Below are 21284 nucleotides of genomic sequence, written 5' to 3'. Positions count from 1 at the left end.
TATACAAACTTGTAAGATGATCTCGTGTAATTACAACATTGTGTACAGTTCAGCATAGTTGGTAGTCTGTTCAGAAATGAGTTTATATTTAGCGTTCTGGAAGGGGACTTGGTAGGAAAGGCTGGAAATTGTTAACTTTTTACTGGAGTGCTTGTTTTAAGTAACACGCTGTCTTCAGAAATGCAATAATGATCAAGTTGTTAATGTACAATAACAGTAAATTGCAAAAGCTTTATATGGGACATACATAGTTAAATTATTTTTGTATCAGTGGGTTTTACTGTGAGGGTTTAATGGTTGATAATTTACAGGCTAAGGATTTCAGTGTAATGCCAAAGTAGTACGTAGTACAGGTTGTATGGTAAATTTAAGTACTGTGAAACCAGTGGATTAGAAAAGCAAGAGATAGTGTGAAGGGTTGTTTGCTGATAAATGACAGGAAGGGTTTTCTTTACACAGTGGCAGCACAGCATGGAAGGAAATGCTTGGAGCATTTTTTGAAAGAAGTCAGGAGGAAAGCACAGTTGACAGAACATTCAGCTTCGCAGAATCATAAGTGATAGAGACAATCCATTTGATGAAAATGAGGGAAGAAAGCAATATTTAGGAAGTTAGAGTGTACCTGCACCATATTCTGTATGCACAGAGTTCCAACCCAACCTTCCTGGGTTGCTCACTGCACTCAACCTTCCATATCTTTGTACATCCTTCTACTTACTAAACCGGAAGCCTAAGGAGCAGTAATAAGTAGCATTTTGATTACATTTATAGCAGGCTGTTTCTGTTCTACTGCAAAGTCAACTTCTCCTAAGTTTATACAAGCCAGAGAGAGCTGCTTTCTGACTAACAGTAATAGTATTGCTGGACTCGGTGAAATGACTGTCAGAACTATTTCTCAATTAGTGTGGCTGTAATGTGTCCTGTAAGAGCTTTCCTGCTAGCTCTGTTAATTGAAGGCACAGTGAGAGATGTAAGTGAAGTAGTTAGCAAAATCAGGCTCTTAAGCGTAGGCTCGGGCGCTGCTACAGGAAGACACACTAGCAAGGAAGATAACTATTACAAAAAGAACAGGGTAGTATATTGCCAAAAGAAGAAGAAAAACCAAATATATATTTATGAGGAGTCAGATTCCAGGAGAAACTCGGAACCTCAGCAATGTATATATGTACTAGTTTCTGAACTCCGTTCTTATGAATTGGATGCATAATTACCTAGCTGCTCTATTTCTGTTCTGGAGTGGTTTTGTATGATATCTCTGCCATATGTGTCTCCACTCATGGCTGACAAAGAAATGTGTTACCTTGAAAAGGTGTCTATGCAGTTGTGTGGGATTTTCCTTCAATTGTAGTTTCTTCTAGGCTTCCCTTAGTATCCTTCAAAGGACTTGTGTAGTGCAGCTATCTTTGCTGGGGGAGACTGTAAGATCACGTGGAAAACAGAAATCAACTTTATAACACTGGTTCATCTAATACTGTGATGCTGTTGTGCTGAACACATGAATCTGATTCCTTTTAAGTAATCTCATATGACTGATAAATCCTCGATTTTTAGACAGGATTATTCTGTGTGTGTTGTGTTCCAGTCAGCTATTAATTTGTCTTTTGGTTTGCTAGTGAGAAGAAATGAAGGTTTCAAGAGAGATGATGCCAGTGGTGCTTTGCCGGGTCCTGATGATATCTCCACATCAAGTCAAGCTAATTCTCAGAGGGCAAGGTAAACCCTGTGGGAACAATATGTCTTGGAGTGCTTTGTCTTTATCAAAGAAAGTATTCTAAATCCACAAACAAAATTTTTACTCCCATCCCAGCTTCTGTTTAAGGTTTAAAAAATGGCATGTTGTTCTTGAAAGAAAATAGTATTTCATAATTACATATTGAAACCTGAAGTTTAAGTCTCATGATGCACAGTGGTATAGAGGTAGGTATACCAGTTAGGAGTACAAGTTCAGTACTGGGTTGTACTCTATCAAGTTTTTGTATCTGTCAGAAGGTTTATGTTCAGCTTGGAAATATTTAAATAATTTTCTAAAAGTTTTGGAAAAAATATTAATACAGATTAATTTGCCATTTTTTCATTTAATAAGGAAATGGTAGCATGCTTATTTCTTTGAAATAAGCCAAAAGCCATACATTGGGTTGTGTGTTCTGGCTAACTCTTAGCTCATGTTGTTGTGTTTATATTTGTTTTTTTCTTTAATACCTCAACACTGATTAGGCAGGTAAATTCAGTAACAATTCACGGGTTTTGAATTAATTTTTTTTTCTATGCTATTTACTTGAATGTATATGTGTTTGAGCTGTTGGTTGGTTTTTTGGTGGTTTTTTTTCAAGTGTTTTTCATCAATACTGCTTTTAAACAGTAGGTACGGATTTGTACATAACCTTAATACAGCATCGTTGTACAATAGAAGCGTATCTTGGCATATCTGTTAGCTTTCGAGAGTGGTTCCATTCTGAATGTTTGAGAATTTTTACTGATACTGACCTTTTGGATGGAAAATTTTTCATGTAGTCTCTGCCAGATGCTGAATCACCTTGGAATAGTTTATCAAAATAATTCAAGTCACTGGGGGGTTGGGGGGGAACAAAACCACACATGTTTTCCTCTTCTTCCCTCACCACATTACAACAGATACTTCTCTCAGCAGCTTTTTGCTTTGCTTGGGGTAGATCAGAAGAAAGAATGCTGCTGTGCTCAATATTTTAGAATATTTTTATGGTTTTGGCATAAGGTGAATGGGAATCCTACTCTAGCCTGTTAAAGAAGCTTAGAGATGTCCGAAGATTGGAACTGTTGGAGGTGATGTGGCAAGGCTGTCAAAAGTGTCCATTGTATTCATTTAACATATAGGGTTATGGGCAGTGAGTAGGGCTTAGCGCCGTGCATTGAACACGGAGATGAAAATAAGTTAACATCTGCTTCTTGCACTATATTGTGTGCTTTAAATGGGTATGGGTCTCGGGTGAGCTGTATCTGACTTCAGATGAACAAGAGAGCAGTTACTTGGAAATCTTACAGCTTTTGGTGACCTGCTGAGCAGCAGCATTGGTTTTATTACTACTTGCATTTTGCCTGAAAAATGCGGTCTTCTAGAAATGTATGTATTCGTATTTCTTACAGGGGAGAAGTATTTAAGCATTACTTAGCTGGGTCAGCACTGATTTGTTGGCAGGAATATGGTATGTATTCACGTAATAGCATATATGATGGATTGCAGTGTCCAAGCAGTGTTAGAAATCCAGCCTTGCTCAATGAAGGGGATTTTGGCTAGTATCTGGGTATTTAAAGTGAATTTTGAAGGACTTGGGTTGCAGGTTTATGTTCCATGCAACCCTGTCAGAGATGTAAATTTCAGCTTCACAATTAATGCTGTCTTAGCACCACACTAAAATGGCGAAGTAGGCTATTACTACTGTGTGTACAGAATGAGCATGCAGCTATCCTAACTTGCTTGCTTTTGTTTTATTTCTTTTGCTGAATACTGCTAAGTCAACCTTCATTCTTCTTTGAATTAAACCTAATAAAGTTGCCAATTCAACACTAGCTATGCTTCAAAATAAAACAGCAGTAATTTTCGGATGCTGATAGAGAACTTTTGTTCCTATTTACAAAACATTTCAGAAACAGAAAGTAGTATGTGGTATTTTAATGAGTTACATTGTTTTAAGTTAATTGTTTATTATGCAGGTGAAAATGTCTTGGTAAAGTAGTACATACTTTCTCATGGTTCGTTTTACGTGATATTGCTCCATTAAGACTGGTATCTTTAGTGGACATAATCTGTACGTGTGAAATCTAGAAGGAAAATACTGGTTTTTAAGTGCAGCATAGACTCGCCTATTGTGCTTAGCAATGAAATGAGTTTTACATGTACACAGCTATGCAGTCCTACTTCAAGGCGTAGTATTTTACTGAATCCTCTGTTTCTGCTGGCCTCCTCCCTGTCCCTTTGTGAAAAGATACAACTCTGTACCTACGCAAAATGCCATGGTAGGCTACCACACATAGTTATTTACTGGCTTTCATAGAATCAATTATTCCTCCATTTTAATAAGGTGAAAAAGCTTTTATTTATTTTTTGTTTTAAATCGAAGTGCCAGACTAATAAGTATATCCAAGACAAAAAAAATGAGGCTGAACTCCTAAAAGCTAGTTTTACAAGGGTTTTTTTGTAGACCTATTGAGAAACAGGAAAACAGCCATAAGCAGAATTTGGTCCTAAAATAATACTTATATAATAGCTGTTAATTATGTGAACTGATGAGAAAACAGTGCGTGTGTGCTCTGTCTTTCTGTAACAGCTGTTAAAACTTTCCAGTGCTAACAAGCGTAAAAAAATTAATACGGACAAAGATGGTAGCTGGTTAAGCAGGGAGATTTTGAAGAAAGTAACAGGGGATTGGAACTAGATGATCATAAGGTCCTTTTCAACCCTAACTATTCTATGATTCTATGATTTTTATCCAGAACATTGAATGTTGCTGCTTTAAAATGTCCGGTGTTGCAGAAGACTATGGCTTTTATAAGTTTAGAAACATAAGCTCTCAAAGTAAAACTTTTGATAACAGTTTGAAGGAGCATAGTCTCAGTTTACATTTTTTGGCTGGTTGTTTGATTTCAAGGTTTGGGGAAGTTTATGCAACTTGATCCATTACTTGAATTCCATCAGCACTTGGGAGCATGTTTCAGTGTTTTCCTCTGTGTTCAGAGATATCATCTGTACTTCAATACATACTAAATTTACTGCTCCTGTGGCATGTCCTTAGAGGCAGTCTGCTTAATTATCCATAGAATTATCCTTGTAAAACCGAGTTATAAATCAAATAGGGGGATTTGGATTTGAATTTGACAGAGTCTGCCATCAATGATAAAAAAAAACACCAACCCAAAACCAAACAAAAAACAGACAGTGAAGCTGTTCAAAGTTATCAACGAGCATGATTTGTGCTGTTTTGGTGGGCTGGCCTGCTCTTAAACTAGCAGAAGCAATGGGTTTTTCAGTAGAACACTCAGCATATACTCAAACCCTTTCTCATGTTCTGTGACTGTTGTTATCCTTTAAACTTCTTAGAATGCTTTCCTCATGACAATGGATATTTGTGTCTGTGTTTCCTCTTTGCTTCTTGTATTCCTTATTTCCCCTTCCTCCACACCCCCTTCTTTTTTTTTTTTTTTTTTTTTTGGTCTTCCTTTACTGTTTCTTCCTTTTTCTCTCTAGGAGCAGCAGCCGACATGGAGCTCTTCCTTCTGTTGCCTTTTCCTTCTACTAGATTTCATTTCCATATTGTTCCTACCTTACCAAAAGGCACCTGTCTTTCTCAGTCTATTCCTGACCTTTCCACTGCACTTATCATTAGAGAATGCCTACCTGCTTCCCTTCTTCCAACTTTCTTCTCTGATCCAATACTTGGTAAGTACACTAGGTGAGGGGTTAATTCACTTCCCTCTCTTATAGGAGTCAGCCTTCCAGGTGACTGCTCAGGATAATAAGTAACTCTGAAATTCTGGTTTGCAATCAAACATTGATAAAAATATAGAGTAGCAGCCAAGTATTTGTTGGATGAAGTACCATAGGAAGCTCACTTTTATGATCTTGACTGTTAGGAATGTAATTTGGACTTTTCTTTTTGTTGGACTTGCGTATTCTGAGCTTCACAGAAGAGGTCTGTCAACAGTATCTCCTCTCCTGTAGAATGAGAAATGCATTCCTTGTCTTGGAATCTGAAGAGTGAATCATGCTGATACCTTGCATAGAAAATTGACAATCTGACCCAGCCATAGTTAGTTTTACTTAGCCAGGATGCTGAAGTGTACTGATTTCTGGTTGGTGACATTGACTATGTACTAGGTTAGAAAAATTTTTAAACCATTTGGGTTTTGAGCTTCTTCCCTGGAAACACCATACCCACCACAATTTGCAGAGAAACTAATAAATATCAACAAAGATGATAAACCAACATAGTGATACTGCTTTACACAGTAACTTTTGATTGCTCCTGTTGCGCTGAGCTGTGTGTTGTTAAAAAGGCAAGGGTTTTTTTTTTCTGCAGTAGGGGTTTTCACATTAGCAAATGTTTTCAGATGCAGCCAGTGGCAACATGTCTATCTTTTTTATATCATCTTTGGAAGTTCGTAGATATTTATGTTTTTACTTCAGAGCCCATCCTTACGCCTTGATCTGAAACGTGCTTGTGGGTGTATTTAACTTAGTTCATTGTGGATATTCCCGCATATGTCGCTCTTAATAAGCTTCCTCTTGGTGAAAAGCTAAGCATGTGCACAAGTCTTTGCAGGTCTGAGGTCTTGTCTTATTACTTTGTCCCTGTAGGTGCACATTATTAAGTCTGCTGCAGAAAAGAACAGAGAAGGGAGAAAGGAAGCCGTGCTTTGAAAGCCCTGCACAATGGAAAGGATAATGGGCTTACATTAATACATTTTTCTGTAACTACTCTGAACTTCCCTGAAATTTCATTAGAAGAACTTCAACATTATTTTCCTCAGTTTGTGGTGCAGTAGTGGCACTTTATTGTTTAGACTTCCATGATAACATAACTCTTCTTATTTTAGTGCTGGGTTTGTATGCTAACCAATGAAACTTTAGCGTAAAAAAAAAAAATAAGAGATTGCAGGCCACTGTTCACACTGTTGGCATTCATTAGAAATTTTGCTGTAAAAAGATGAAAAAATAAATCATGTCTACCATTTAGCATAGACAACTAATGTCTAGACAGGTGCATTTTCTCGTAGTTTATTAACTGATTTGTTATTCAACAAACATATCTTTAGGTCTTTTAATAGGTGGTCACATAAATATAATGTCTTTAAAAGTAGATTCTTTTACTGTGAAGGACTGTATGTCAGTGTCAGCGTAGGACTTGCTCTATCTACATTTATCTGTATTCTTAAACTTCAGTGCAATGATATGAAGGCTTCATTTTCCTTGGATTTCTTCACATTTCCTAACCTCCTGATTCTCAAAGAAAAAAATAGCTTTTGTTCATCAAAAATGGGACATGGATTTCTTTCCTTCCACAGAAAATAAAATTAGCAGTATATTTGGGATCCATACCTGCTCAGCAAAGAACTGGAGAATAGAATGCTGTGTTTTTCAGACATAGTGAAAATCAGGGAATAAATAACAGTGCTGTGCAAAGAGTTTGTAAAGAATTGCTACAGAGAAAGTGATTAGAGAAATACTTATATAAAATACACTTATTTTTTTAACAGTATGCTTTTGAGCATGCCTTTTTCACAGTCCCTGCTTGAACCAAGGAATTAAGAGATTTTTCAAAGCATTAATTATTTTTCTTCCTCCTCTTCACTGGGTTTGTGCTGATTCACTGGCTTTGTAATGTCAAGTATTTTTTAGACTGCAGCTGAGCCTTTACTTTTGTATGAATAAATGACAAGCAGCTGTAGAAACTTGGCAGGTTTGCTCATTTTCTCTATTGGTGGATTACCATAGAGTGCTAACCTCCTGGCTGCTAAGTGTTCTGTTTAATGATGTATTTGATAACTACGTTTTGTGTTCTGGGTTTCTACTTAAGGGCTTAAAGCAACAGAATATTTTAGGCCTACCTACTAATGTTTTTTATCTCTTCTGACTATACCATAGGCAACATGAAGCACCATTTGAAGGCAGTCTAGTAAGTCAAGAAGTGATGCTTAAGCGTCAGGAAGAAGAAATGATGCAACTGCAAGCTAGAATGGCTCTCAGGCAGTCCCGACCTAACCTCTACCCAGCAGATGCAATTAGGTCCTCCATGCTTGACATCACCAGAGATCCACTGAGAGAAATAGCACTGGAAACAGCCATGACACAAAGAAAACTGAGGGTAATGCCCTGATCTCAGATGAACTCTTACTTGCATTGAAACAGAGCAGTCTCTTGAAAACTTAATTTGTGGGATTTGTAGACTAGGTCCTGTAACAGTCATCAGCAGATTAAATACTAGGTGTCTGGTATTGCCCTGATAGGGAAGACCTACTGTCACAGGGTAAAATTCTGAGGTTTTGTAGCATTAGTGGCTACATAGCCTAAAGCAGTATCTAGAGATGCTAAAACAGATAGCAAGCCTTGACAAAAGATTGCACTGATTAAACAATGTGGCATCCTAGCAAAGGTAAGGTGTAGTTTTCTCCTGTATTCTGTGGTGTTTTCAAGCACTTCAGTTTGCATTTATTTCTCTTTGTGGAATGTGGATGTATCCCATCAGCACCAAAAGTTATTAAGTGAGCAAGTTGGAAAGGTAAAGAAAGGCAGAAAGGATTCATTTGGCCTTTGGGTTTACCCTGAATCACCATGCAAACTCCCCTTTCCAAGCTGTTTTGGTGTGTGGATGCAATACAAGATTACAGAGAAGGAAGGAGACAGAGGTACAGGTAAATATGGTGGCTGGTGTTTAGACAAGGTGATGAATGATGCCCTCTGCTGCTGCTTTTTATGAATTGGATTTATTTATTATTTTTTTTAAGGATGGAAAACTTGAAAGAAGACTCAGGTCTTGTTCCTTTAACAGTTTGGATAGGTAACCTCCTGTAATTTACAGGGTGAATTAGTAGGATGTTTATTTGTCTACAAGAAGACAGAAATTTCCCAGGATCTCTACTTGAACCCAGCAGGCGGAATTAGGCTGAAATGTTTCAGCCTTCAGGAGATGAGACTTACGTGTCACAGAGACTTGTTAAGGCTGCCAGTGCAGAAAACCTTAGTAATGTCAGGCAGTTGCTTACTGAGATAAGACCAGGTAGTCCCGATATGCAATCCCACGCCCTGTATTTTAAAGAAGGACAGATAATATTACAGTGTTGACTTTTGCGCAGCAAAGGAAAGAGCATATGCAGAGTAATAACATCACTAGCACTGTAGCTTGCCAGTGATATCTGGCACACACGCTGGCAAGATGAGATTTGTTACATACTGGCTCATGGGAGGAATTCAGTACAATTTCCTAGTTTCAGTCTTTGGTTCCTCTTTGGCATTTGCAGGGCAGGAGTTAGCTGTGCCTCAGTCTGTTGTTCCAGCCACACAGTGTTCACTCATAACTCTTGTGATTTGCAGAATTTCTTTGGCCCTGAGTTTGTGAAAATGACAATTGAGCCATTCATCTCCTTGGATCTACCAAAGTCTATCTTGGTAAGGAAGGGGCTATTAAGCAATCAGTGACAGGGGAAGTACATTAAACCAAAAAATGTGAATTGTCACAATTGTGGATGTTGGTATTTTTTATTTCACAAAATGCAGACTAAGAAAGGGAAGACTGATGACCCTAGGCGAAAAGTAAATGTGATGCTTCTAAGTGGGCAGAAGCTGGAGCTGACCTGTGATACCAAAACAATATGTAAAGATGTCTTTGATATGGTGGTTGCCCATATTGGCTTGGTGGAGCATCACTTTTTTGGGTTGGCTACTTTAAGAGGTAAGAAAAATTATTTCATGTAATTGACAGGTACAGACTAAGAATAATTGGCTACATGGTGTTGAGAAGATAAGCAGAAACTCTCTGGCATCTACAAAGTGTCTGCTTTGAGTTATGTTCTGTTGTATTGAGGCAAAATGCATTCCTCAAAGAACAGCTTTGCGCGATCAAATTCTATGTTTGTCAAAGTTATGACAGCTCATCTTGAGCAGCCTGTTTCCTGTGATTGCTAGTTTTCTTCCCTGCTGCTTGTTGCCCTCACTCTGACTAGGACCTCTGAGAGGATATGAATGGGTTTCATGTTCTGTTAATATGCCACAGGCATTGCTGAAGCCTCTCATGGAGGCAGACCCATTGGGAGGCATAGGAGGGCCCTAGTATAGATGGAGTTGCCTTATATAAAAAGAACTTGCTCCTGAGCAATTTAGTTTTTTGCTATTAGAAGAGACTAAAATGTTGGATTTCCTATCGGATAAGAAATGTTAGAATTTTAAAGAACCCCTAGCTCCTATCTTGTAGCTATCATGGAAGATAATTTTTATATATAGGATAATACAGATTCATAATATGATAATGTATTATCATATTATTTATATGCTTTTATATCCATATGCTTCCCTTTAACATTCATGGCAGACAATGAATTTTTCTTCGTTGATCCTGATATAAAGCTAAGTAAAGTAGCTCCTGAAGGATGGAAAGAAGAATCAAAGAAAAAGAACAAGCCCCCTGTTAACTTCACTCTGTTTTTTCGCATTAAGTTTTTTGTGGATGATGTCAGTCTTATACAGTGAGTATATGAATATATTTTTTAACTCTTTAAACTCTGAATTTATGGATAGAAATTGGATAGTAATCAAATACTGGAAATTTGCTGTAACAGGAAGAGTACCAAAGATGATACGGGGTTTTTAGTGGTTTTTGGTTTGTTTTCTTATTCCAGGCATACACTGACCTGTCACCAGTATTATCTACAGTTGCGGAAGGATATTCTGGAAGACAGGATGCACTGCGATGATGAGACAGCCTTATTATTAGCATCCCTAGCTCTCCAAGCTGAGTATGGAGATTACCAGGCTGAGGTACACCATCAATTTCACCTTGGAGAAACGATGTTCTTGCTGCATAATTAAAGAATAGCCAGTGAGCTGCCACAGCTTGGGCCTGGACTAGAAGCTCGGTTGATATGTTGTTGGCTATTTTTGCTGTGGGCAGGGTTGTTTTATTTGTAGTCTAATAACACAGGGTTGTTGCAGAATCTGTTTCAACATCTGGGTGTTAAATCCTTTAAGTGGAAGTGAAGAAGGGTTTGAATAGGAAGAAACCCTATGTGAAATAAAGCTCTGAGTCAGGGCTGGGATTCTTACTCGGAAGCATGTGGTTCTCCAGTTGATTTGCAGTGTATGATTCTCTGTAACATGAGTGTTCATGCTTCATTTGTGCACATAGAGCAGTATATGGAGTTGCTGCCACATAAATGTTTTGTGTTGTAGGTGCATGGCATGTCCTATTTCAGACTAGAACACTATGTCCCAGCTAGAGTGATGGAGAAACTAGATCTGTCCTACATCAAGGAAGAGCTGCCAAAATTGCATAGCACTTATGTGGGTGCATCTGAAAAAGAGACAGAGTTAGAATTTTTGAAGGTAAGTGGGCAGCAGTTTGCTTTCTTAATCTGTGATTTAAGAAATTCATTGCGGGGAACATGGGTGTGTGGACTTCAACAAAAAGCACAAGAAACTGCTCAGATTCTGGTTAACATTGAAAGGAAGAAAGCTGAAAAGATATTCTCAAACGACATATCATTACAAGGGAGAAAAAATTGTAAGAGATGGGAAGGAAGTCCTTTCACATTTTTTCTGATCAGTAGTCTTCCTGCTTTAGCTCAAACTAGATAAAAGCAACTATTGATCCTTATGTTTACCCTGAACGAAGCTATGATTACGAGGCAGCACACCCTGCTTTTCCTATGCCCTTTTTTCTTTCTGTTGAGAAAAAAATATTTAGATTATGAAAAGTTTTGTTACAGCTAATACTGTTTATGGTGCTTGGTATGAAACAAGCCAGAAGCATTACCAAGCAGATTCCTGTGTGCAGGTACAAGGTCCGATGACAGGAAAGCTGTAATCACAGCTATATTTGATTTGTTCTAAAAGGACCCATCACGAAATGTAATTATGTGTTTTGCTGCTGTTGCTCTGAGGTAATGATCAGGTCCTGCCTTGATACAATGGCTGCAAATGACTTCAGGAGGTGATGTCTTGCTGCTGAGGTGCTGGATAATCATTACACTGTAATTTAACAGTCATGTGGTGGTTCCACAGTCTCTTGAGAAGGTGGTGGCAGAGGCACTGAGCTGACTTTGCCTCTTCTAAGGCTTTGGCTGAAGTGTTCTTGTAACTTAAGCACAGAAAACAAGAACAGGGGCCTTGATCCTAGCTGGACATAGTCTGACTTGGGGTGGGGAGAGCACTTAGATTCCTTCGATTCCTTACATCAGCCCTGTATGCCAGTACTGAAGAGACACCAGGAATTAATGACTAGGAGTGCAAAGTGAGTGAAACTTCATCTTTGGGCAGTTACGATACTTTAATGTGATCATAAAATTGCAGTGTTAATCTAATTCTCCATTTAAGAAATGGTTCGATAACAAGGGCATCTGTCTGGTTACAGTTTGTTGCCAACAACTGGTTTGTGCAGGTTTGATTTACTCACAGGCATTCTTGGTTCATGCTTTCATTGTCTTATTTTAATAAACTCTATTAAGTATAAAAACTTGTAATAGCCTTAATTTCATATTCTTAGATGTTTCATTGTATTGATCTGTATAGTTGTGTCAGAGGCTCACAGAATATGGGGTTCATCTTCATCATGTGTTGCCTGAGAAGAGATCCCAAACAGGTATCCTTCTGGGAGTGTGCTGCAAAGGAGTTGTTATTTTTGAAGTTCACAATGGTGCCCGCACGCCTGTACTACGCTTCCCATGGAGAGAGACAAAGAAAATATCCTTTAGTGTAAGTTGGTCTCCTTTCCTCTGTCTGTACATATCTATATTTGTATGTTCAGATACGGTGTGTTATTCCTGCAAATCAAGCTGCTGTTCTCAGTGGAGTCTGACTACATTTTGGTTTGCTGAGCTGTGTTGTTTTAGGGATTTGAAAGAGGAGTTTTGAAATTTCGCAGATTTTTTTTTTTTTTTTATTAGCTTGCCTCCTATTCTGAGGCTGGAACCTCAGCAGCAGAGAGTTTAGCACCTGTGTTTTGGTTTGGCAGATCTGTAGTGATGTGAAACACAGCTTCCCTGCCTTGTAAGGAATGAGCCATTATGGAGATAGATTAAAGGCCACTCTTATAGGGAGAAGCTTTACCCATTGACTGCATTTCTGGGCATCCACCCATGCTCCTGTATGGGACATGGGTACTGAAGGAGCATGGGAGTGAGAATCCTGCATCAGAGGACTGGGTAATGGCAAATGCCAGTACTCAGTGTAATTAAGAGATTCACCTATTTAACTTTTAAATTATTTATTTCCAAGAGTGGTTAACTTAATAATGGTTGACAGTGGCTGACACTTCTTTGGACGATACCAGACAACTTTAGTGGGTACAGCATAATCTGGTGGTCATGTGTCAGATTTTAATGAGGCATTGAGCTTCAAGTACTTACCTTGGTACAGGTATTGAAAACAGGACTTCTAACTGATAACTTACTGAAAAGCAACAGCCTGTTTCATCTGTGATATGATTTTTACCTAGAATTTTGAAATTGAGTTCTAAATGTATTTTTTCAGTAATTTTTAGACCTGGAACATTAACTGATAAGATTTCATAACTGGATGGGTATCTAGTTATTTTTCTTTTGAGTAGCAACACCCCTTGTGACATTATTGGAGGCTTTTGACAACTCCATCCTGCAAAACATAATAGTGCTGTTTGTCATTAGTCAGCACTAACAGTAACAGAGATGGATTAAATAATAATAAAATACCATCTCAGCTAGCCCAGAAGTAGCTTTGAAGTGCTACTTTGTAAATCTGAAATTACTTTCAACCCTAGTTTTAATAGAAATCTCTCCCATTGGTGCATTTTTGCTTCAGGAAGGTTTGAATGCTGTAACTGCACAAGCAAATAGAAAATTCTTTGTAAGCTAAAAGTAATCATTGTCTTTAACTTGTTTATTTGTCCATTGTGTAGAAGAAGAAAATAACTTTGCAGAACACGTCAGATGGTATCAAGCATGCATTTCAGACTGACAATAGTAAGACTTGCCAGTACCTTTTGCATCTCTGCTCTTCCCAACATAAATTCCAACTACAGATGAGAACCAGGCAGAGCAACCAAGATGCTCAGGACATTGGTAAGGACTGTGATGTTGTGTTAGTTTTTAATAGCAATCTATAGGTATTTTTGTAAGGAGAAAACTGAACTTGAGCTTCAGTAATTCCACTGAGTGCTACGTATGTGTAGCTCTGCATCTGGAGGGTTTGAACTATAAAGAGAATCTACTAAGTAAGTTTGTTTAGGATTTGCTGGAGGGGGAAGAGTTGGCATATCACAGGAGAGCTGGCACACATCAGCTCCTCTAAAATAAAAGGAGACTAAAAGTAGGTCAGTAATAGTACTTTGTGATTAATGGCTTTTGGCTTTTTTCAGAAAGAACTTGAAGATACTTAAGTAACAGGATTTTTACATTTTGCTTAACGTGAAATGAATTGCTTTGATGATGTGGAATTACAGATAAATGGTGTGATCATGCTGTGTCTGTAAGCTGTGGGTGTAGCTGTCTTTATTCCACTTAATGTTTTGTGGACCCAGTAAGGAACAATGCTGATGCTAGTCAGTTTTCTTCAGAAATGCCGTCTAATTTGTATACATAATATAAAATCTAAAGGTATTCTATTAGATAGAAGATATTAATTGGAGAATGCAGTCCTTTTAAAGACACTCTGTACTAATTTTTTTATAATTTGGAGCAGAGCTCACTTGGATGGCAGGCTGGAAGTGCTATTTTGGTCAGTCTGCCTGCTCATTCTTTCTTTGTTCCCTGTTTTTATCTGTCTGCATTCCAGCTGATGTTAATCCAGACTTCCACCAGCATAGCTGGGATAGAGTTTGATCCCACTGCTGTGGAGGTTGTGATCTCTGATTTAAAAAGGGGGGGAAGGGAGGAGAGGCAACGGTGGCAACTCTGCAGCCTGTTTTCTATTCTATTGGGTTCAATCAACTCAGTGAAAGGAACAGGACCAAGCCTTTGTACCATTCTCTAGCTTAGTGCTTGCTTATTCTGAATGACAAAGAAAAGCAGTACATGAAGGGCTTTCTTGGCTAGGCGAGCTTGGTTGCTCTTACAGATGCAGTAGGTGTTGTACTTTGGGAGTCTGGAAAATAATAGTTTGTTTGTATGCAGTGCAGGTAACCTGCAATTCAGAAGTCTCAAATTTCATCAATCATCTGTAAGCAGAAGGAAATAAGTCAGTATTATGGTTAATTCCATTACACTTGGTTATTAAAGGTAAAAACACTTCCAAAACTTTGCTTATGTCACATCTTTACTGATCTAAATTGATTAGCCCTGTTTCCCTTTCCTTCAGGGATATATGCATAGAGCAATAGGGTTACTAGAATATTTTAAAAAAGAGAAAGTATTGTAATAAAGGTAAGAGAAAACAATGATGAATCAGCTAGCCAAAATAGCATATTAATTAATTAGAAGCACTGCTTTTTTTTGGAGCAGTAAAATTCCAGGCAGTATTTGGGAAGCATTATTCTTGGTCTATAGAAGCATCAAGTATTTTGGGTTGGTTTTTTTTCAGAGCCCTTAAAATATCAGTAAAAATGGTGGTTAGAAGCAAAACAGTAAGCAAAAGGGAAGGTGATAATATTATTTATTTGAGGCTGATCACCACAGGAAGTGTATGTTTTGAAGGTTCCTTATTTAAAGATTGGGCTAACAGCACAGTGAACACAAGCACATGCCTGTAACGCTTGCATGTTCCTGGGGAGAAGTAGCAGATTTCAGAAGATTAACATACTTTGCAAGATTCTTTAGAAATACAGTATTAGTGTCTTGTAAGACTCACCTTGATTTCAGCCGCTGAATGGAAAAAGCGTTTCAAGACAAGGGAGAAGGGCCTGGCATGCATAGTGGTGGTGAACAAATTTTCATGGAACACAACAACAGAGGATGAAGGCATAAGGGAGAGCACCTTATAGCCCCTGTGATGTATGTACCATGACATGTTTTTCACATGTTGCACAATGTCTTCAGTGACATGGGAGAAAACATTTTAACACATGTAAATCAAATAGGAAGAATTAGGTTTGGAAAATAAAAGGAAATTGCCTCTTGAGTAACATTCTTTCTGCATGAATAGAAAGAGACGAGACAGAAAGTTAACTGAGCACTGAGTTTTAAGACGGATATTTGGATTCCTGAAAGGACATATAGAAAACCACAAAGATGGAAGCAAGGGCTAGGTCAGCCTTATTCAGGGCAAGTTACTGTTGTAGTTAATTCTTGCCCTAGGTATTGGGGAAGGAATGCTTTTTGGAATGGAAGTGCTGAGGTTGTATTTTCCAAATATACTCTTCTATGGGGAATACTTCAGCATTTAGTAAAGCTAACGGATGACGTGTACCAAAAAGTAGCATTTACCTTTTGAGTTCCAGTGCAGTTTCCTAAATCAGCTTATTTCCTAGCTGCATGTAGAGTTTAAAAAAAACCCACACTACTTAACCCTAAATCAGAACTATATATGCAGTTGGGAATTGCTTTTCCTCAGACTTCCTTGTGAACTGACTCCAAGACATCAGTGAAGTTTATGAAGGGTTCAGGTGACCTGATTTCCTTGAAGGCTCTAACAAGCAAACATGTTGCTGCAGCTTATCAAGTTTCTGTGCAAGAGCCAAGCCGCAGGAACTTAACTGCTAGCCTTAGGAGGCAGTTAGGCTAATAGAAATGAGCCCTGCTCAGCTTTGCTCTGCATTAAGAGGGGGTTAGGCTCAGTTGTATTATCTTGCATTTGCTTTCAGCTAAGAACATCCATCCAGACAGTTCCCACGACTCAGCTGACAGTAATTTAATTACAAACCCAAAACCTGTTTCCCTCTGCTGCTTGAAGGAATCCTAGTTCATGAGCCAGAAAAGTGTGGTAAAGGCCAGTCAACACTTTCTGTTCTGTGTTAAAACATTTATGAATGTTTCTGGCAGGGGAAGTCTCCAAGTGCACCTAAGTGAAGCGATGCTCTTTAACCAGGTAGAGATGCTCCCCAATAACTTTGCAGCTGTATGGCAACTGTGTCAGGGGCTTAGTGAGGAAAACTAAGCAATGGGTGGATAGAAGTTGGGTGAAAGTGGGTGAGCCCTTTTTGTTCAAATTCTGGAGAAGATTTGTGTGAGCAGTTTAAGGGAAGTATAGTCTTCCAGGTCACTTGGCTTGAGGACATTATTTGCTTTGCAGAAAGAGATCATGTGCCTGTATATAAGGCACTGCAGTTTAACAGGAAATATAAGTCATCATACTAACAAGAGGACAAGTATTCTGCTATTCTGTGATTTCGGACTTCACTGTAGTAGTGCTTCCTGAGCAAACTACATGGTGGTCATTTATATGTACCTGATGATGGTATGTACTTTTGAGCATCTAGACAAAATATAGAGAGAAAATATTTGTGCGAGTTGGTTGTTTCAAGATGCTTACTTTACACAAGGAGGTCACACTAACTCTGCTGTATAACTTAAATTTGTTTTTTCTTTTTTTGTTTGTTTAAAAAACCCCAAATCCACAGAAAGGGCTTCATTTAGGAGCCTAAATCTCCATGCAGACTCTGTCAAAGGCTTCAACATGGGACGAGCAATCAGTACTGGTAGCCTGGCCAGCAGCACTTTGAATCGACTTGCCGTTCGACCTCTGTCTGTTCAGGCAGAGATTCTGAAGAGACTGTCCTGCTCTGAGCTCTCACTCTTCCAGCCACTTCCTGGCTCTTCAAAGGACAAGAATGAGAAGACTCTGTGGGAGGAAAGACCCAGGGTTATGAGCAAGTCGTTTCACGATCTGAGTCAGAGCCACATCTCGGTTTACCCCCCAAGGAAAAATATCATTACTGCTTTGGACTCTTCCCCTCAAAAAATAGAAGACATAATGGGCAGAGTCTTTAAGCAAATGCCAAAATTTGATACTGGATCAGCAGCAGGAGCATTAAAATTGAGCAAGTAAGAGTCTCTCTGACCACCCTGCAATATCTTTGTGTACAGTCAATGTACATTTTGCACCAGTTTTGATTTATTATTCATACCATTATTTTATTACATTGATCCTTCCCTCTCCCAACTTCCTCTTCCCTCTCTCTGGTTTCCTTTCTCTCCTTCTCCCCTTTAAGTTCAAAATCTCATGCAGGTTTAAGTAGAAGCCCTGAAAGAAAGAAAAATGAATCAGACTCATCATCCATTGAAGATACCGGTCAAGCCTACGTTGTAGGTCAGCATGCAAAAAATGATATTACTGTATTTACTAACCAACCTCTAAAATTGCTTTGGGTGCAATGCTTTTTTGATATATTTATTAACTGATGGTAATATTTTGACTTTAAAAAGGAAGCAGAGTATCAGATGTTAAAGTAATGCAGGCCAATTGCCTGTTGCTCCTGAATAATTGTTGCAGTTAATCAAAAAAGTCCTCCTTTGGACAATACCGGTCTATACACAGGTCTGCAAAGAATTAGTACTTGACAGTAAAAGCTGTTCCAGAAAACATCTTCCATTTTGTCACTTCACAGTGACATTTTATTGTATGGATCTTTTAATAATTTGCTAGTGTTCATAGTCTGTTTGTCAAACTTAAACTGTTCTTAGTGCTTTCTGTTTAAGGGTGTAGGGAGTCATTTTTAGAAGTACACTCAGTTTGGCATAAGCTGGCTATTGTCTAGTACCTCTGAGCAGTAATTGCACAGCTCTTTCTTGTTTGGTCTCATTTAAATACAATAAATGAGGTACAATATTTTTTTGCAGTGCATTGAGTGTTTCCCAAAAACCTCTTGTAATGATCTAAACCAGACCTACTTACTCCATTTTCAGGGCAAGGATTGGGTTGCACACAAATAGTCTTACTCTAGGCAGTGAAAATATAGAATCTGCATTTAAAAAAATTAAAATCAGAGCATCTAGGTAGACTTAAATTCACACATTGAATAATTGTGCATTAATTTTTAATATATCTATGTTATGGTTTCTGTTTATAGAAGGTTCCCTGTTAGAATACTAGAAATTACAATGTCTGAGGCGTTTGGCAGCCTTAGCTTGCTTTTGATACTTTGCTTTTGCTTAATATTAAATATATTGGTTAGCTACAGAATATCAGAAAAAGTAGAAGATTAAGGTTATAGAGGTCAGATAAATGTACAAAAAAACCCCAAAACCAACCCAAAAATGAACTATGCCCCCCCCCCAAACAAACAACAACAAACAAAACCAAACAGTGTGACATACAAACACTTAGCACATCTGTCCCTACTGCTCTTGAGTCCAGGACTGACTTGGGAGCCATGCTTTTTTCAGTACTGAGAGCATAAGCCACTGAAGAGTGAGATGAGACATACAGTTTCTGTAGTAACTGGTTGCAGCCGTTTACTGTATGTTTTTAGCTTTACAATTAGTGTTATCATGTGCTTACCCATGATAATTTGGGCAGCAGTTCTGATAAGGATCATAGTTGCATATCAGATAGTCCTGCTGAATCACATTGCCTGTGCTGGGGGGACAGGCATTCTTTGCATGATGAAACTCATCAGCTGAAACTTCAGGGTTCAGAGGCTTGGGAAAGACCAGGACGGCTTTCCTAAGAAGCTTGAATTCTCTTGCCTTGTTTACTTTCATAACTTTTAATACACTTATTATTTTATCTTCTTTAAGGTATGCCACATTTGCTTGGCATTGATCATTCCAAAAAATATATGATTCTATGTTCAAACCAATTAAAATAGAAATACTTGATACAAATTGCTTGTTACTGTAGCAGCTTATTTATTACTGTACAAAATATGACAAGACCCGTGTTGGTTTATTGGGTTAGGCATAATCATACAATCCTATTTAGAAAATTTAGTCTTTGACTTAGTTTCTTAAAGATCCATTAATTTTATCTTAAGTTAACACTGATTGTAAAGGCCAAACCTCTGTCCTTTGCTTAATTCTTTTCTTTCGCATTAGCCTACCATCTATCTGAACCTTGAATTGCAACCACAGTATGAGTGGTTTGGCTTTGCTAATCCATGTTTATTCATTTTTAAAATAAGTAATCTGATATTGTGAATGAGCTCATGTGTACTGTGTAAAGTCTGAAATAGACCTTTGTAGCTTTCACATTTAAAACAAGACCTAATAACACTATCTAATATTTCCATTCATGTGACAGGTGTTAGCATGAATGCTTCAGGGAATCATCTGTCATCAACGCTATTAAAAGAGAGTGGTAAGTTGATAAATAATACGCATGTAGAATTAATTCACTCAGTTTGTGAAGCACTTTTCAAGTGCTTCACTGTTCCACCTGTCCTATTTCTTAAATACCTCTCCCAGTTAGTTGAATGAACATTCTCTTAAATACAACTCTGGATATTTCTTTTTGTTTTCTTCTTGGGGGAGAGAATTTGACATCTGTGTGTGATATTTTTCAAATATGAATAGTGTCTGTTTAGTTTGAGACTTGGAAGGTGCTATCACCTAACATGCCATACTCTTTAAAGCTCATTTCCCTTACTTTGAGTTTACAGATTCTGTAGAACCTGAGAGGACTGTTTTCAGTTCATTTACTCTTTAGGTTTAACTTGGTTTGAGAGAAAAACTCTTCTTTCAGTCTATTGCACTATCTTGCACACTGCTTTATGCTTGTACAAGTGTGTAGAGCTCAGCAGGTTTCTGCTGGTTTTGAACTTCATGTTCCACTTAGGGCAAAAGTATCCCAGGTACTCCAGACCAAATGCATTGTATCTTCTCTAGGTAGCAAATTCATGAGTTCAGACTTACTGCATGTTCCATTTTCTGAAAGTGTGAGGAAATCGGATTTTTCCAAATCATGCTTCTGTCTCTAAAGCGTGTGGGTCTACTTCAGCCTGTTAGGAACTCTCTGGAATCACCTAATCATGTAAATCTATTGTGCTCAAATTTTGGAATAGGCAGAATCAGCAGACCGTGGAGTTGCAAGGGTCGAAATAAATTTAAATGGGAGAGGGTTTAGTGGATGTTTCTTGACTTGGTTGTTTTTTAATGAACGCTCACCATTAAGAGAATTTAATGAGTAACCTTTTAGTGACTCATATAATAAGCCTCAGTTTCACCTTCACCAATATGTTTACATCCTGCCTACCTGAGCAGGGTGTGTAAACACAGATCTAAATACTTTGCTGAAATAAGACTAATAAATCTGAAGATTCTAGAGCTCAATTGTATTGTGATTCCAAGAGACTGTGTCGGTGCTTTCCTTAGGAGGAGTAAAAAAAAATTTAACTGAAGATGGGACTAAGTTATAATGATGGTGGTTTTTTGTTCTGGTTTGGTTTTTGGTGAATTTTTTGGGGTTTTTTTAATTATTTGGACATGGAAGTTGTAAGTTGGACACACTTGTTCAGCACATCTTTTCAGGTTATCAGAGAAGTAATCTTTTTAAATTGAATAGAATCATAGAATTGTTAGGATTGGAAAGGACCTTAAGATCATCTAGTTCCAGCCCCACTGCCATGGGCAGGGACGCCTCACCCATGTCACCCAAGGCCCTGTCCATCCTGGGCTTGAGCACTGCCAGGGATGAGCACTCACCACTGCTTTGGGCAACCTGTTCCAGTGCCTCACCACCCTCACAGTAAAGAACTTCT

The 21284-nt window shown here is 38.2% G+C and overlaps 1 protein-coding gene across 6 annotated transcripts in view; it reads left to right on the top strand.

The window, feature by feature from the left end:
- Positions 1–21284, top strand: part of PTPN13 (protein tyrosine phosphatase non-receptor type 13) — a 123955-nt gene that overhangs the window by 73288 nt on the left and 29383 nt on the right. For all 6 annotated transcript variants that reach the window (XM_065689048.1, XM_065689040.1, XM_065689035.1 and 3 more), the window contains 12 exons: positions 1614–1713; positions 7616–7835; positions 9062–9136; positions 9245–9419; positions 10056–10209; positions 10363–10501; positions 10913–11065; positions 12251–12433; positions 13614–13776; positions 17208–17631; positions 17799–17896; positions 19829–19885. In XM_065689048.1, the coding sequence (XP_065545120.1) occupies positions 1614–1713; positions 7616–7835; positions 9062–9136; positions 9245–9419; positions 10056–10209; positions 10363–10501; positions 10913–11065; positions 12251–12433; positions 13614–13776; positions 17208–17631; positions 17799–17896; positions 19829–19885 (1941 nt within the window). The remainder of the gene's footprint in view (positions 1–1613; positions 1714–7615; positions 7836–9061; positions 9137–9244; positions 9420–10055; positions 10210–10362; positions 10502–10912; positions 11066–12250; positions 12434–13613; positions 13777–17207; positions 17632–17798; positions 17897–19828; positions 19886–21284) is intronic.

Source organism: Lathamus discolor, chromosome 1 (genome assembly GCF_037157495.1).
Source record: "Lathamus discolor isolate bLatDis1 chromosome 1, bLatDis1.hap1, whole genome shotgun sequence".
Classification (NCBI taxonomy): Eukaryota; Metazoa; Chordata; class Aves; order Psittaciformes; family Psittacidae; genus Lathamus; species Lathamus discolor.
Note: the sequence above shows the minus strand (reverse complement) of the source record. Positions and strands in the feature narration are given on the sequence as shown.